This window comes from Cololabis saira, chromosome 3, assembly GCF_033807715.1.
Source record: "Cololabis saira isolate AMF1-May2022 chromosome 3, fColSai1.1, whole genome shotgun sequence".
Lineage (NCBI taxonomy): Eukaryota > Metazoa > Chordata > Actinopteri > Beloniformes > Belonidae > Cololabis > Cololabis saira.
The window spans coordinates 20,944,464-20,962,001 of NC_084589.1; the positions used below are offsets into that span (position 1 = coordinate 20,944,464).

The 17,538-nt window shown below is 42.0% G+C and overlaps 1 protein-coding gene across 2 annotated transcripts in view; it reads right to left on the reverse strand.

Annotated features, from left to right (window-relative positions):
* lars2 (leucyl-tRNA synthetase 2, mitochondrial) overlaps positions 1–17,538 on the reverse strand; it is a 32,851-nt gene that overhangs the window by 3,116 nt on the left and 12,197 nt on the right. Inside the window, exons 4-20 of one of the 2 annotated variants that reach the window (XM_061716473.1) lie at positions 16,637–16,728; positions 16,494–16,554; positions 16,289–16,378; positions 15,868–16,011; positions 13,105–13,212; positions 11,904–12,063; positions 11,266–11,370; positions 10,856–10,971; positions 10,489–10,772; positions 6,723–6,821; positions 3,658–3,795; positions 3,454–3,572; positions 2,860–3,039; positions 2,525–2,694; positions 1,607–1,684; positions 1,402–1,513; positions 413–540 (exon numbers count right to left, since the gene is read on the reverse strand). In XM_061716473.1, the coding sequence (XP_061572457.1) occupies positions 413–540; positions 1,402–1,513; positions 1,607–1,684; positions 2,525–2,694; positions 2,860–3,039; positions 3,454–3,572; positions 3,658–3,795; positions 6,723–6,821; positions 10,489–10,772; positions 10,856–10,971; positions 11,266–11,370; positions 11,904–12,063; positions 13,105–13,212; positions 15,868–16,011; positions 16,289–16,378; positions 16,494–16,554; positions 16,637–16,728 (2,184 nt within the window). Of the gene's footprint in view, positions 1–412; positions 541–1,401; positions 1,514–1,606; positions 1,685–2,524; positions 2,695–2,859; positions 3,040–3,453; positions 3,573–3,657; positions 3,796–6,722; positions 6,822–10,488; positions 10,773–10,855; positions 10,972–11,265; positions 11,371–11,903; positions 12,064–13,098; positions 13,213–15,867; positions 16,012–16,288; positions 16,379–16,493; positions 16,555–16,636; positions 16,729–17,538 lie in introns of both variants that reach the window. The other variant, XM_061716474.1, reaches the window with a different exon arrangement.

Sequence of the window (17,538 nt, forward strand, 5' to 3'; positions counted from 1 at the left end):
CTATTGACTTAAATTTTACCAACTAATCCATATAGTTTAAAAAAAATACAGGTCGCATGATGACACACAAACACACACAGGTACACACCAAGTGCAAACATGTGCACACACAATAATCACAGGCTTTCTTGAAAATTATAGACTATGAAAGCAATCATGAGAGTAGCGTTTGAGTGAAATAGCATGAGGATGAAAGCAAACATTGCCGATTCCTGTTCATAAAGAGTGAGGTGCTGTTGGTGAGGTAAAACCGTCGACAATACCAGAAACTCTGAGACAGAACAAGTCCTGCTTTTTAATGTGATGCTTTTTTAGCCTTCTAAGCTTAAATGTTAATGAGGATCCATGAGGATCTTGTGACTCCGTGTAAAAGTGTGTTCATATCTGTGAGTAAGAATAGTTTTGGTCCTACCAGCACAGTAACTTCCACAAAGTCAGGGACTTCCAGATACTGGGAGTCCACGGAAGGCCAGGACTCCTGCAGAACGTTTCCTCCCCGTTGGAGGAGAGGGGAGAGGGGGTTTTTAACCTGGGAAAGACCTGATGGAGAACCACAAGGGAACAGAGAAGCACATTACTGATAATACCGACTGTCAGACTAAATACAGATGCACTTCAGTGCTGTTGCAAATATCTCAATCAAAGTGAAAGACAGTTGATCCTGTCAAAAAGTCAAACAACAACAACACCTTCCAGCTCCTGGTCCGTGTCTCAGTTTACCAGTGAGGGAACATCCTACTGGAGGCACAAAGGAAGGATGTGAACTTCCTCTATCCTGAATTGTGCGTGTAAAATTACAACCCGAAGAGAGTCAAAAGTCCAGTGTGGCTGCGTGAGCAGAGGTCACATGTCCCTCATTCGTCTGTCCTGTTTATGACCTGTTTCAGAACTACACATAGGCACAAATACAGCACACACACTCCTTCCTGCCAGGTTTTTCTAACTCTGGCTATCAAAAGGACACCCCAGCCCCCTTCTCACTTGTGTACATGTGTCAACAACAATCAGGGGATGTCCTCCAGGCCAGTGTTAGGACAAGCTTCCACATGAGGGAAGAAAAGTGACGCTGGGTTTTCTTCCTTAGTTTTACTTTTGCTACTCAAGGCCTTACTGTGCTACTTTGCTTTTTTTGTTTGGCAGATAAACAGAGAAGTTAAAGAAGTCTCAATTGTCTGCGTCAGCTAACACATTTATTGGTTGTTACACTGGTGTTAAATAAGCTGCAGTGTCAACACAAAGGTCATCAGAGGCAACTTCCTCTTACAAATGTAAAAGAAAATACCCACTTTCTGTGCTTATCCTCATGTTATTTTAGCCTGCCAGCCATTGGACACTGCATGTGTGTATTTGAATGAGAAAGTGATTAGAAAATGAGAGAGTAATAGTTTGAACGTCACCTACCTGTCCAAAGTTCAGAGGCCAAGTGAGGAGCCATGGGTGCCACCATCGTAACCAGGGCAGCCAGCGCTTCCTCAAACTCTGCACTGTGTTGCAAAACTCTCACTGTTGCACTCTAAACATGCGCAGAAGCATATGGTGGAGTAAATGTGTTGTAAATGTAGAAATGTCACTTAGTTCCTTCAAAGTTCTGGATGGGCGCACTCACATGTAGCGTGTTGGTAAGTCCCATTAAACGAGAAATGGCTGCATTGAAAAGGAAGTCCTCTGTGAAGTTAGCCGTCACCTGTAAAAAAAAAAAAAAAAAAAAAAAGGAATGTAGAATCAGTAAAAAAGAAAAAGTAAGAGTGGTGGTTATTTGTCATGTGCGTGTTTCCATAGGGATTAATGAGTCTGCCTCTGGTGTATCATTAGACAACAATAACAGGCTCAGAAGAGTCTCTGTTGTGATCATGTGTGCCAGCTAAAAGCGAGGAGAGTGTCAGCCTTCCCAAGCTTAGCCTTCTGGGAAGAGGGACTCCTTTGGGAAGGGCCTTACGAGGAGGCTGATCAATGTGGCTTTTCTATAGGAGACATCAAAGGACAGCCTCGGCTTTGAGGCCTTACAGCAAACAGCTCGAGGTCCTTTAAAAGCTCTGACTGTGATGAGAGGGGGGAGAGAATCCAACCTGGCAGCCAAAGGAGGCTATTTATAAAGTGTGACAGGAGATAGAGTGGATTTAAAATCAATTTCCATCACCTTCCGCTGTTGCTCTTTACTCTGGGGGTTTCAGGTTGCCACAAATGCAGGGATAAAGGACTATACTAACTAGTGCTGCAGAACTGTTAATGAGTGATGTATACGCTGTCTGTACCTTGTAAGAGAGAAATGACTGCTCACCCTACCTTCCAAATACGCAATTCATTAAAGTTTGAACAGGTTTTAAAGCGAGATGTTAAAATCCTCTCCGTGGATAACTGAAACGTGTAAAGAGATCCAATTTACAGCAGAGCAGCTTATAGGACGATGAACTTTGATTTTCTGTGAAAATCCAGGATTTTGAAGAGCCCCTTGAACAATCCTTGCTTGTAAAAACTCTATTTCAGCTATTCCTCCTCTGTAAGTCAGCCACTACCTAGCAGCTACCTCTTGAATGGCATAGTTCTTGTTTTCCCAGATCTTCCGGGCCTCGGCCAGCTCCTTTTTCTTCAGCAGTGAGGGGTTAGGCACGTCACCAAGTTGTCGTGCTCCTCGCAGCTTTGTCACCAGCTGCCACAGTCGAGACTGCCATCGCAGGACCCCAGGAAGAGCATCGGCTGAGGTGAGTAAACGTACAAACACAGAAGCAGTGGTTATTTTGACACATACATGTTTAAAAACTGAATAAAACATCTGTCATCAGAAGAAACAATAAATGGCCCCCAAGATCATTCCTCAATAACTTCCCGTTTCACATTTGTTGATGTACTGTTTAGGCTCACTCTTGACATTCCAGAGGATGTCTTGTTCAGGTGGAGCAGCGTAAAGGATGTAGAGCCGAGCCGTGTCCACGCCGTACTGCTGCACCACCTCTTGCGGGTCTAGACCATTGTGTTTGGATTTGCTCATCTTCTCCCACGTCACCTCGATGCGACCACCGTTGAGCGCCACTGGCTCCTTGTCTAAAAGAAGCAGCTGACGTGTCAGAGCTAGCTGGACAATAAAACACACACCTCCTGTAATCTCATAAGTCATAAGGAACATGGAGTGACCATCTAATGGATAATAACTCAAATTGTTTTAACTATAAGAAACCTCTGAGAGTTCCGTACAAGATTTTGTGTAATTTAGCTTTTGTCAAAAGCGGCTGGTTAACTTCTCATCCAACTGGGAAAAGGAATAAAATACAAAGCTGATGTGGAATTTGAATAAACAGCAAAAATGTGACAAAGAAGGAAAGTGTTGCTTTAAAACGGTGCAGTTATGAAACAATTCTTCAGTTTACTTTTTATATCACTGTCAGTTTTATCAAGCAGAGCAACCTGATCTTTTCCCATCTGTTACAAATGTGACACGCTAACAGACATGATTCATACCGAGATCGTGTGTACTTGTGAAGTCAATTTCCTCTCTCCTCAGGTACTGGCCAGTGTCCGCTAGTTTATATGTTTGGCCCTTGATCAGGCCCTGGACCAGGAGTTTCCGAAAAGGTTCCCTGGAAGGGAAATAGGGTTCAGTGGCATGCACGTGCTAAATATAAATGCATGCCCGGTGCAGATTTAAACTCCAGAGTACTACACCTGTGAGCCACGAGACCTTGATCCTTGCAGAAATGACAGAGAAAGCGGGCATAGTACAAGTGCATGACGGCATGCTCCTTCCCGCCAATGTACACATCCACAGGCAGCCAGTGATCTGCCAGGTGGCGGTTGAAAGGCCTGCAGAGGAAGAGCAAATTTACTCAACCTGGAAACTGAAACTCTCAGTTCATCTGCTAATCCGTGCTGTTTTGAAGAACTACTATTAGTTTAAAAAAGGATAGCCATGTTTGTCTTTTCCCTTTCTAAGATTGCTGCTGACGATTGAGGCTATGTTTTTTGTTTAATCTTTTTTTTAAAACAGACACTTCATATACGAGATATCCAGCCAATATTTTTGCCATATAGGGCCTGATTTACTAAAGGTTTGTGTGCGTAAAAACGTGTGCAAACTTGACATCACGCGCAAACCAATGTGCAAGCTGATCTACTAACAGCGTGCAAAGAGGACTGCGCCTGTCAAATGAGCAAAATAGCACACGCTGTTCATTTAGTACCTTTGCCCTGATGAATAATCAATATGGGGCGTACCCGCCAGAAATCGCTAAATACTGGGAGGGAAAGATGCAAATATCTCCATTTACCACGCGCAATGAGATTTACCAAGCCTGAAAGTTTTTGCAGGGATTGTGATTGCGTCTGTATTTAATACGTTCGAAAGGAAGGTCCTAATCTGCCCAGCATTACGTACCGATGCTTGTTGGTGCCTGATTTGAGGAATGGGGTGGGGATTCTCCACATGCAAAAGGAGAAATATTTTATTTGAATGTTAAATCGAGTATTATTCAGCAAAAGGTTGCCACAGTAGGCACATTCATTTTTTTATTTGTGATAATAAATAAATCACGTGTTTTCATGGAGAAAAAAGTGTTTCTTATTGTGCACCTGTTCTGCAGTTGGCTCTAGCGTGTCATACCCCGGCAGGTGTTGTGCCGTATTCAGCACCCCTGCCGTGAAAAGCACCCCCTCGTCTGACAAAAATGATATTCTCATTCCGTGTCATGTTCTGTTTAGCGTCCAGTTTTGTGTTAATGATTCATGTTTAAATGCGCTCATGGATTCCACAATAGTCATACTTTCCCACAATCACAGTCACAGATAACAAAAATCGGGTAAATGGTTATTGATGTCATTAATTAATAGCCTGCTTACTGTGTTGTCTTCCATAATATTTGTAAATATATATAATATAAACTCCTAAGTATGTGTTTGTGTGAGTGTGTATATATAAATATATTAAAGTGTCAGTGTGTTGTTTTTTTTCTTGGTCTACTTATCATTGAATATACGAGGGGGTGCTTTTCACGGCAGGGGTGCTGAATACGGCACAATTTGCCTCTTCCTAATAATATCTCTAACTCCAACTCGTCAAATTTCATTTTGCGCTCGCAAAAGACACGCAACACCTCATTTAAATACTGCTGTTTGCACCTGTTATCAATTGCGCACGCAATCTTAGTTGATCACCCGCAAACCACACAACAACAGCACGTGCACATTTTTTCAGTGCACACGCAATTTAGTACTCTTTATTTAGGATCTTAGAAAATCAGGCCCATAGTGTATTCAATTAATTTGTATCTATCTAAACACTCCTTAAGTTTTGGGATTAATCCTTTCTTATATGTATCAACTATTCATTTTATTCACCTTAAAATTCATGTAGACTTAATTGTATATATCTGATATTTGTGTAAACTCACATTTTGCTGAAATGTTTCTAATGAAGTAAATTGCTTCTGAGCTTATGAAAAGTTTTTATTTTTTTAACTATCACAATTCCTAGAATAATCAGAAACAGAGTATCATAGGACACTTTAGTTTACATTCACTTTCCCAATTAACCCACAATAAAAAACAATAAACATATACACAAACACAAACACTGGTTGTTGCATGTTTGATTGTGGAGATGTGGACATGTCCACATTTCTCCTGCAGGGGGCAGACTCATTCTGATGCAGAAGAATCCAGGAAAGAGGCAAACCAAAAACGAATCTGTTTAACTGGCTTTTCACTCAAAAAACAAAATAAAAAGTGTCACATGTTGCCAGTTAACTGTCCCGGTTCAGCCTGACTGTAGTGATCATCAGCAGTAATGATGGTCTTTCAAGCATGTTGCTATCTCTCACTTTTCACACCAGTCATTACTTCCCTTCACACCTCTCTGACTCTCACCTTCCCTCTGTGGTTTATTGGGTCTCCAGGTAATTAACCCAGAGGAAAAAAAAACAGTTAGGAACTCATAGAGCTGAAAATAATTTAGCTTGAACTCTAACACACAACCTGAAAGGCAACAGCAGCTTCTCATTTCCTTCCTGTCGCTTCCTACGTTCGGATTCTCTTGCGTCTTATTTTCATCTTTTCCTGCTCAGCGGCAGGCCGACTGAGATGCACAAATGGTGCAATTGCTTTTTCTGTTGTACCATAATCTGTCCAGCGCCAAAAGCAATGGAGAGAGCAGTCCCTGTCCCTTTTCAAAGCAGCTTTGCTGCTAGGTCAAGGCATTGGGAAATTAATCTATTTTGTTAAGCTCAGGGTATCACCAGCATCCTAGCAGGTGACAGCCGTGGCTCCATAATCTCTGCTGGCAGAAAATGAAACTTTCAGGACAGTGTGTGTGCATGTGTGCGTGTGCATTCATGTTTGAAACATGTAAGAGAGAGAAAGTGGGGATGCAGAGGGAAAATAATTATTACGTTTCAGTTTAAAAAAAATAAAAACTTCTATGTGGCTGTGCATGAAGAAATGACATTCAAGCTTGTATTGACACAGCAGAGATTGTGCAGAGAATTTGTAGTTGATCTAAACGGGCCAATATGCATATCTACTGCTAGATAACCTTGTGCAAACTTCCTTTGATTTAATTTTCATCTTGAGCTAGCAGACTGGTAATAATATGCTATTTGTTATCAAATCTGTCATGATGTGAGGAGAAATATGCTCAAGCAAAGGCGGAAAAATGTGTTAGCATCACAGAGTCAAAGAAAACAAAAGAAGGAAAATAAGAAAAGAGCAAAGTGAACTGGGGCAGTATCTGCACATACCTGTCAGAGTTGTGAGGGTCTGTGTATCTAAAGTAATACCAGGATGAGTCCACAAATGTGTCCATGGTGTCCGTCTCCCTCCTTGCTGGGCCATTGCATCTGAGGGGACAGAGAAACAGGGAAAGACACAGTTGGCAGACGCAGTACCACAATTAATACGAGGTGGACAGATCAGAGCAAGTAAAAGATCATTGTTTGCAAGCTCAGAAAAATGCGAGGGTTGGAAAGGGTGACGCTGGCTCCATGTGGCCGTGGGTTCGGGGGAGGAGGAGGTCATGTCCCTGAAGTCAGAGTGATACCAGAACTCTGTTCTTGTGCCCTGACTAACAAGCTGAGCTAACAGGGAATGAACTGCCAGACCTCACCCATGACTCTGTGTTTGTGTTGGAAATGCCACCTTGTGGCCCTTTCCATCCAAGCCAAACAGCACTGTGGTACATGATGGGAGTGTGCCTATACCACTTTCACGTCGCAGAAAAAGGACATCCACAAAAACAATGGACAGAAAAGAGGTTTTTGAGAGTGTTTTCTTCAGATTTAAAGCATTTAATGGAACAGTGAAAGCATATGCCATTTAGTTTATAATGAGTCTCAACTGATTTGAAATCAGTGTCCGAGAAAGATAAACAGTCAAACTGCTTTGAGCCTTGCTAGTTTGTGTAACAGCACGGTTTCTGGACCTTAAGGGACATTTTGTCTAACCGTCTGTCTAATTGTCAGACATTTTTTGTCTACAGTCTTTTTTTTTTTAACTGAAATACTCACTGACAGACACATCAAGAGGCAAAAAAGCCTCGACCACCTACCAAACCAGTCTATAATAAGGCTGTGATGATGAGGTAAGAGCTAAGGGTTGCCTAGCAACAAGGCTAAGGTGTTGCAAGGTTAATATTTGGAAGCCAGGTGTTGTTTCATATAATGAAAACCCAGCTGTATAACAAATCCCTGTCCATCATGAAGAAAGAAAAAAAAAAAATCTCAAAATGGAAACCTGTCCAAATGGAACAAGTAAATTAGTGCAGGGGAAAAAAGTCAGCATGAGAAAGCAACATTTTCTTTCTTCAGGCAAGAGGACAATGAGAGTGTAGTTGCACGCAAGTTGGTTTCTTTGATCGACAGCTAACGCATCTTACTGAGATTAAGATTGGCCAGCACACCGGTATTCTGTCTGTAGATAAGTGTTCTCTAAACTGCGAAAGAAGCCAAATTACAAAATCAGACTACCAAATGACTGTGTGTGCTTGGAGGACAGGCCGGAAAAGAGTCCAAAGGCTCTCAAACAGATGCAGCAAGAAGAGAACAGTCCCCCATCTGGTGTGAGTCTTTGTGACTGCTACAACTGTGTGTGTCAGGGACAAACCAGGTGGTCACTGTTTACCTGGAAAAATGTTATACACACAATCGCTTGCACATCGTCCTAATCAGGCTAAATCCAGAAAGGGTTCAGTTGGCAGACTAATTTACAGCGCTGCGGAAGGTCAGAGATGAGAGGAACGGTCAAGAAATGACTTCCTCAAGGACAGATAAAACTCCATCCCTCACCACCCTTCTTGTCTGGGCTCCACTCAAACTTTAATTGGACATGGTCGACAAGTGAAGAGGACAAATTTCTTCTCAACGGAGGGGAGACAAGTATACTGGAGATAACGGCGTCTAGGAGATTGCTGCCATTAGTCATCGTTGATGGGAGGAATTATAGTGGCTTTATGGAAGTGAGTGAACACAATCTGATGACTTGTGCCATCTGTAACTGAGTGGGCCTTTGTTTAAATCAACTTGGTGCCCTGATGGTGATTAGTCTTATTCAGTGAGGAATTCCCAAGTCAGCAAGGGACTGTGGAGATGCCAGCTGAGCAGTCGCTCTGCTTCTTCTTTTTTTTTCTTTCAAATTTGGAGAGGAGTAGCTGAGTGAGAAGTATATGACCCCGTTTGTGTACAAAAGCTTAATGCATATACAGTGATTGTGTGTCTCTCTTAAAGCACAGCTGGCTTATGTAACCATCATCATCTCAGGCTGCTTCTATCACAGATGCTGCTCATTGCATAACCCAGTCTGAACAAAGGTATTAATCACACAATTTACAGTCTCTCAAATCTCTGCATTCCCATCAAGCTGTTAGTCCTCTTGGCTCGCCTGACAGTGGGCTTGTTTTTGTGAGAACTGGTCTCCTGAGGAAACGCAGGAAATACGAAAGGCATAATTCAGTTCTCACAACACTTCACAGAGCATTATTTCCCCAAACGCTCATGAGTTGATCCAAAAAACAAATAAAACTGAATCCCAATTACCATATCAAGAAGCTGAAAGGGGCGACTGTTAATGCCACTAGTCACTAGTATACTGTGGGACACCACAGTGATTCACTGACGTACAGCAGGGGGGGGGGGTCATGTTGAAAGAGAGCTAAAGATCCACAAGTAAACAAAAAGATATGAGTTTTTTATGCTTTGTTTACTCAAAAAAATTGTTTCTTTTTGTTTTACTTGCATTTAAGACCGTAGCAGATTTTTTTTTAAATATGAGTGTCTTAATTGTGATGCAAAGCAAATGTATGCAGAGCCTGTCGCTTAACTATTATTTTTTCTATCTATTTAAGCAGTAATATGCACTGCTTTCAAGAGAAATACAACCCAACACAACAGATCAAATGACCTGTGCACAAGAAGTACAGACAGTTATTTAACACATCTTTTACAAAACCTTGAAGAAAGTATTTCTAGCTAGAAACTGTGTGTCCAATTTTGTTGGGAAGAGAGCAGCATAAAGTAAGGGCTCTTATACCAAAAAACTCCAATCCCCATTCGCCACAAACTATGGGCCAAATCCACAAAAGGATTGCGCGGCTTTTGCGGCCGCTAAACCGGTGCAAATGAGACAAAAAGAGAGCGTCTAATTCACAAAGCACCCGCAAAGGGCGAATTGCACCACAAACTGTCATGGTGCGCCTGTGCCATTTGCATGCATGTAAATTAGGTAATATTCATACATTCGGCGCAAAATTGCCCCCTTTCTATGCAAATAAGCTTCATTGCAAAAACCGTCTAATTCACAAAGGCCAGCGCTATTTGCCACACGCAAAAATAGTGGAGCAAATACCGTCTTTTCGAAGCGTGTATTAACTGCGCACAAACTCACTCCTCACTCCCCCTCTGTCTCTGTTTCTCTCTCTTCAATATCATTCAAGCCTGTGTGATACTGAATGATATTAAGGGTGAAATCTACAGTCAGACATGACTGTAGACAGTCAGATCAAGTGGGGTTGTGGACTTATCTCAGATTTTAAAATAAAAATAACAGGACGGAGCTCAGCATTAATCCATACAGTAAGGGGCTGCTTTATTACAAACAATTCCACCATATAAACATTTAAATCTAGAATGTGTGTGTTTAACAGCTGACCTGTAGGTGTGTGTAGCAAAACACAGAACAGGAATTACCGTCAGATCCTGATCTGATCCCGATACGGTGTTAATGAAGTTACTGCAAAACTTTATAGGCGTGTTTGCGCCGGCATATCATTAGAGCAAAATCTTTTGTGAATAGGACCTTAAAGCGGGGCAAATTGCGGGTGCAAATGCGGCGCAATTCACAGCGCTATTTGCGGGCGCAATCTATTCTTTGTGGATTTGGCCCTATGACTTGGAAAAATTCTGCATGTTTCCATCTGCAGATCTTAAGTTTGCGAGGATACACACACATGCTTCTATCAATCATAGTGTGTCATTAAGAGCATTAAAAATCTGTATCAATGCTCGCTTTTCTCACCTGGGACATCTGCAGCCCACCCAGTCATGTGCCGCTTCCAAAGGTGACGCCCCCTTTCCTGTGAGAGATGACGCCTTTGGCAGAGTAACCGGTAACTCCTCCTCAGGGACTGCAACGGCCCCACACGATTCACAATGAACGACTGGGATGGGTGTGCCCCAGTACCGCTGTCTGGATATCAACCAGTCCCTCAGCTTGGAGCTCGTAAGGTGGCCGCCAACCCTCAGCTCTTTGGCCTTCTGGGTAACGGCATCAAAGGCCTGTTGTCTGGTGAGGCCTGAGAACTACACAACAAAGGTGATACAGGAAAGGCCCTGTAACTATGTGTGATGTGTGTTTTATTAAAGATGTGGTCATCATCACTGACCTCTTCCGAGTTGATCAGGGTTTGTGTCCCATCTTTCTGAGTTTCCAGCACTGTGGTCCACTCTAGGTCCAGAGCTCTGGCCACAGACAGATCCTCCTCGCTGCAGGCTGGGATTCCTGTCACACATAAGTGCAGCATGAACCCACAACAAGGCAGTAAAACATGGACATAAAAGGATACATAAAACGAGTGCCTAAGAAAAGTAAGAAAAAAACCCTCCCTGTGGTTATACTAAGCCTGTTGTGATGCAATCAACTTATCCCATGGGTTTCCTTTCTGAGCTCAAACACCCATGTGGTTTCACATCTACTTTGCCTCATAGCGCAAACATACGGTAACAACACCTTTTTAGTATGTTAGTAACCCTGGTAAAGCCTGTTCTGGATGTGTTAAATTGCCCATTAACTTACCAATCACAGTGTCCAGATAGCCATCAAATGCGTCCCTGTGAGAAATGACCAGGGGAACCTCGCGGCCAGTGAGCAGGTTGTGGGCTGTGACCTTTGCTAGGCAGTCTGGAGAGCCAGAGGGGGGAGATGTGAGTTATGAGAGAAAGCGCTGCTTCCCCTGGTGACTCATTATCAGCAACCAGTCACTGCTGAGACCACTTCAAGGAAATCCCCATTAACATACACTGAGTTCTGTAGCTCTACATTAACACAGAGCTGATGTATAGTATGGTGCTTAAATAAACAGGTTGACACAAACGTTATACACATACATTAGTTCTAAGTGATATGGAATATATAAAAGTAAACAACTAATCTTTCATGACATACTGTCCTCATATGAGGATTTATTTTGCTTTTAATTAAACATGACCACATAGAGGACAACAAATCAGCCAAACATAAGAGCATATCCAAGAACTGTTTCATGTTCTGATAACATGTGGGCGCATCAGAGTGAGCCATCTTATCCTTGTAGATGATGAATCACACTGTTCAAAGAGAAACATGTGAACATGCACTTTTTTTCCTTTAAAAAAAAGGAGAAAAACGCTTGCCCAAAGCAAAAAATTGGCATGCAAGTATGGAGAGAAGCTCACCTCTGCCAGGCTGGAAGGCTTCATGGAGTGCAGAGCGGACTGAGCTGCTACCGTGCAGCAGTCTGTGGGAGGGCAGGATGGCCAGATAAGCTGCTCCAAACACCATCTCTGGGGAAGAGCAGTATGCTGACAGGGTTTCCCCTGTTTCTTCACCGTTCACCTGGTAAGACAGGAAGGATGTGGGTGTAGTGGCTAAGGAGGAACTCTTCTGGCTTTTCTATTACATTTCTATTGGCTTCTGTGGAAAAACTGCTGAAACAAGTCAATTATTGAATCAGTGGATGGACAGAAAGTAAGACTTTCAAATACCATAAAAAACCCCAACTTGAATTCAAAGAATATATTTTCTTTTGACAACTGATGATTTTGTTACCTTGTATATGGCATATGGAATAATTTTACACATACGCAAAGAATAAAATCACTTAAGGCCCATTCAATATACTAAATTAACCCATTGAGATATATGTAGTATTTTCAGTATGTGGTTATTGGAATCATGATCTAATTAGAAGGTGTCACTAATTAACATTGTCAGTCTGATGGTGGGTTTATACCATAGAGTCTAAAAGGTAAGGAGACATTCAACTTATTTATTAGACACAGGTTTTAATTTTATCTGTGCATAAAGGTCTCTGTGCCCCCACCCCTCCCCCCCAAAAAAACCTCTTTGATATTTAATATCATTTAACTGCACCTCACGGTTTTTAAGGGCCAGTTGAAATGTTTAAACCAAATGACTGGCTTGGGCAACAACTTTCTTCAAGGAGCATGCTTTAATAGTCAATCAGTGAGTTTATTGCAGCCAGTCAGTTAAAACCAGAGATGTGTAAATGCAGTTCTCAGAGAAGTCAATAGAGAGTAATCTCTGATGTCATTTGTTGGGGGAAATTGCCACTTGCAGATGGATGCAGTCATTGGCAGCAAATTAAGTATGTGTAGAATTTTTCATGCAAACACATCAGGAAAAAAAAGCACAATCAGTGCTTGGAAACATACAGAAAACCAATCAGATGCAAAGAAGAGGAAGCAACAGGAAAACACTTGGCATAGAAAAAAAGAAACAATTGAGTGTGGAACAAAAGAAGAATGATATCTATATATATATATATATATATATATATATATATATATATATATATATATATATATATATATATATATATTTAATTTACCAGAGGAGAAAGGAGCTGAGATTCACCTTAAGTTTGAAATCGAAGTAGCAGCCGCTGCAGTCTCCGATCCAGTTTGCCTGCATGGCTTTGACCCCGTACCACTCCGGAAGGTCCTCCAGAGCATCCAGAAGAGGCTGATGGAAAGACAGAGACAAACAAGCAAGAGTGGAAGGAGTTAATATGCCACCTCAATGTGGAAAAAATATTCTCAAAAGTCTCATATGTATGTGCCTCGATAATGCAGCTGACTGCAACTCAGCGTGGCCTCTTTAAAAGCATAGCATATTTGTTTTGACAAAGCAGACCGAGCCTTATGGGTCATAATATGCAGAGAAAAAGGGATTTTCAGAAATTCTGACCTCAGCTCACCCTACTTTCCATGATTTCAGAAAGCAATCACCTACACAGTGTGCATGCTCCCTCCCTCTCCCACTCAAAACAACAGTTATTGTGATTAAAGGGAGCTATGCCTATTGATGCTCGAACCAAACAACCACAGCTGGACTATGGAAGAGATGTCATAATTCTCCCATTCCTTTTCATTATGTCACAATGACCCACAATCTTCCTCATGGTGCCACACACCGTGCACCACTTTATCACAGTGTTATTGATACAAACATAAACAATGGTTGGACTCATCATTAGCATGAATGGGTAGTGACAGTTGTGCACTGGGAGAAAGCAGACATACCTACAATGAATTAGTGTCAGCGTGACAAAGAGACTCTGGTGGTCTGTTCATTGCTGGTGTCATCTTTGTTTTGCTGCCAAAGATGGCTTTTTAGTGAGGGGCCATAAATGTTTCTACCTGCCTGGAATTGAAAATACAGATTTTTGGCACACACAGAAATATGCATGGCAGGAACAGGAGTCTCCATAGCAACTATGTAAAGCTTGAAAGAGAAGGCATGGTATAGCAATAACTAGGGATTAGAGACCACAGTCACAGACGTGAAAGACATGTTATGCAATGCAGCAACACAGGGCAACGCACTTTCAAAGTGCAAATTTGTACTGGCCTCCCCCAAATCAATCCTTGTTTGTGGTTCATTTACCTGAATGATAAAGCGTTTCTAGAAAGTAGAACGTTCATACTCATGGAAATTAACAGAGAACAATGCACCGTGCACACAGTTGGATAATCATGTGTATGTGTGTGTGTGTGGTGTAATAAGCCAGCAGTATTTGTCAGCCTGCAACAAGTGTGATTATGCATGAAATTGAAAACTCTGTAACAGCCATCTGATAATTCAGCACCCTGCACGCTTTGGACGACATTAAAATTTGATTATTAATCTAAAGAAACTGTAAGACGTGGAACAACTTGACAATTGCCAAAATAAATATTGTCTGATGTTAATGTTGTCTAGATAGAAGACCCCAACACGTTGCAGAGGCGAGCAGACAAAACACGCACACATGAAATCACAGGCCAATGACATCTCTTGACACACTCCTCCTTTGCTTCCATCTGTCACTTCTTTCTCTAAACACCTTCCTCCTTCCTTCCCACCTCTCTGCTCATCAGAGAGAGAAAAAATTAAATTGCAGGAACACATTGTCACAGGAGGCTGCTTCCACCTCCACTCACACTTGTGAGATGGACATGCTCGGGCAACTTCTGTTCTGCAGCTGCAGCTGATGATGAAAGGTAGACTAAATGACTTCTTTTTTCCCCCAATCAGAACATAAATAGACAGGCAAAAAGTAAGTCTTGAGAAAAAAAAAAGAGTGCTTTTTCATGTAGGAACTTAATTGTATTTTTCATTACTGTGACAGTTTTCAAAGCTGAACTTTTTCATCGTTGATCTCTGATTTACTTTAATACGTTATGAAATGATATGCAAAGAATGCTATAAATTACATTCATTTATCTTTTTTCAAGGTTTCTCAACTGAGTTTTAAAGCAGGAACATCAGTATCTATTTAATTCTGCTCCTAAAACAAGGGGCCTCCTGCTTTCCTGTTATAACTAGTTTGGGTTTAATGCTATCACAATGAGTCGAAAAGCCAAATATGGTAAAGAAACTAACATTAATTATATTGTAACAATTAAATATTTTGCAGAAAAACCTTTCATCGCTGAAATTGTTGGGAAATTCCTAATGAAACATGCCCCTAACGTGTTGCAGTCCAAGCACTGACAGAAGCAGCCACCCCCAGCAGGAGGATGTGCCGCGTAGCACCAAAAACCTTCCCCAGAAAGGCTTCACGGACATAACAATAATTTTAAGACCTCATAGGTTTTGACACAGCCGGAACCCCAAAAAAAGACAGCACACCCCAAGAGCCCTCATTTTTACTGTGTCAGAGTGTTTAAGTTTTTATGATGGGTGTTTAATCATCTTCAGTCACTTGCAGTGCAAATGTGGGCACATGCACACCTACAGTACATGCCTAACACTGCACACACATATGCTGCATGGGAAAATGCATGAGCAGTCTTTCCTGGGCTTGTGTCAATCCATTGGGGCTAATTGCAGCCTGGAGCAAGCCTGTTCACCCCCGTGCCGAAAGGTTAAGCCTCATCAGCCAGCCATGACAAGCCCAGGTCTGCTCGTGTGTTTTTCCTTTGAACAGAGAGGCCAGACTAGAGACGACGGTCTCCAGGGGTCTGATTGCAGAGCCAGATGCAGGGCTGCAGCTGCTGCTATTGAAGTGTCAGCCATGATTGTTATCAGAGAAGTCCGCTGCTCGTTTCTGCCCACATGACACTGCCGAGCAGCTATTCAGGAGGCACACGGGCACAAATAAGCAGCGCTCTGAGACACACAAAACATTCATACCTTGGCATAGTTTGTAGTCTTAATGAACCACTGTTTCAATAGCTTCTGCTCCACCAGAGCACCGGACCTCCAGGATCGACCGTTTTCATCCACCTGCTCGTCTGCCAGGACCGTCTGATCAATGGGGTCCCAGTTAACAACAGCCTGGAAGACACACATACACACAAGCTGAAAACTGCAGATGAACACCCACACAGTTAAAAAGCAAAAGCAGAGCTCAGGAAGAAGCCTGGATTTGGATCCTATGTCCTTATACAAAATCGAAAGGCTTCAGCAAAGCTTTCTTCTTTTCACTTCATTAATTTTCCTCAAAGAGTGACGAGTGAGCAGCTTCAGTCATTGCCATTACCGTCAGAAACTTCACTTATAAGCCAACTGTATTATTCTGTGAAAACTATGAAAAGCTTTAGGTCATTCCTACCTCTTTCTGATATGCCAGTCCTGCTTCCAAGAGTTTGATAAATAGATACTGAGTCCACTTGTAGTAATCAGGAAGACAAGTAGTCACCTCCTGTCAGGAGAATCTAGAGTCAGGTCTACAGTGCAAGGTGTCATGTTCCCTCAGAAGAGACCATAAACTATCCAACACTCTGGCGAATGCTTCATTTTAATCAGTTTTTGCTCACCCGGTCCCAGTTGAAGCACAACCCGAGGCTGTTAAGCTGCTCCCTCATGGACTCGATATTACTGATGAGAAGAAAGGTCAGCCAGGTCAGTTTAAATATAATAAACAATGGACAATAACACGGTTAGATGCAGTTTCAAATACCTTTTAGTCCACTCCTCTGGGTCGAGACCTCTTTCTATGGCTGCATTCTCGGCAGGAAGTCCAAAAGCATCCCAACCCATGGGATTAAGCACCTGCGTATTATTCAACAGTATTTGTGTAAGAAAATATCAAACACTGTCTGATTTGTATGTAGGAATGCTCTTTTTGAGAGTTTACCACATTGTTTACTTTGAAACATTTTACTGTTATGTAATTTTATAAAGTTAATCTATCTACTAAAATAGCATTTGTTTGATGTAGCAAATATTGAGCAGTATAAAGTAGTCATAGTGTTATATAACATCTTTACATTGCATGCACACACAGATAAACACACACACGAGCCGACAAACTTTCAAGAAATCTCTTCCGCTCATCTCAAGCTCTTTGCCGATGCTTTTTACCTCAATGAGAGAAATTAGATGAAAACACAGAAAAGTGAAGAGTGAGTAAAGTGGAGGACAAGCATAGTGACAACGAGTCAAGGACTGGAGAGGATCGTTGCGGGGACTCTAACAGGTCTGATGTTTCAGACGAAACGGTATCCTTGGTAACAGCATGGTCCTAATTTGTAAAGCTGAGTGCTGTATGGCATTAGGCTGAGAGCGGCTCGGCTTGCTCAGCTCGAGGGGGAATACAAAGCACCTGCCAAGGATGGCCTATGTACATAAGAAAATGGGGGGGGACAAACACCACCTTAGGGAATGATATGCTACTATGTTGTTTATCCAGTATAAATAGATCAAGTGAGAGTATTTATGAAATGATGTTATGTAAAACCTTTGAGGAGCTGAATTCTCATAGTTCAAACAGGGTGGCACGGCCAAATCATTTCTCCACTTGTCCTTCTGTCCACATGAAGCATGAAGCCCATCCTGACTCACTTCCAGCCTGTTTTCATG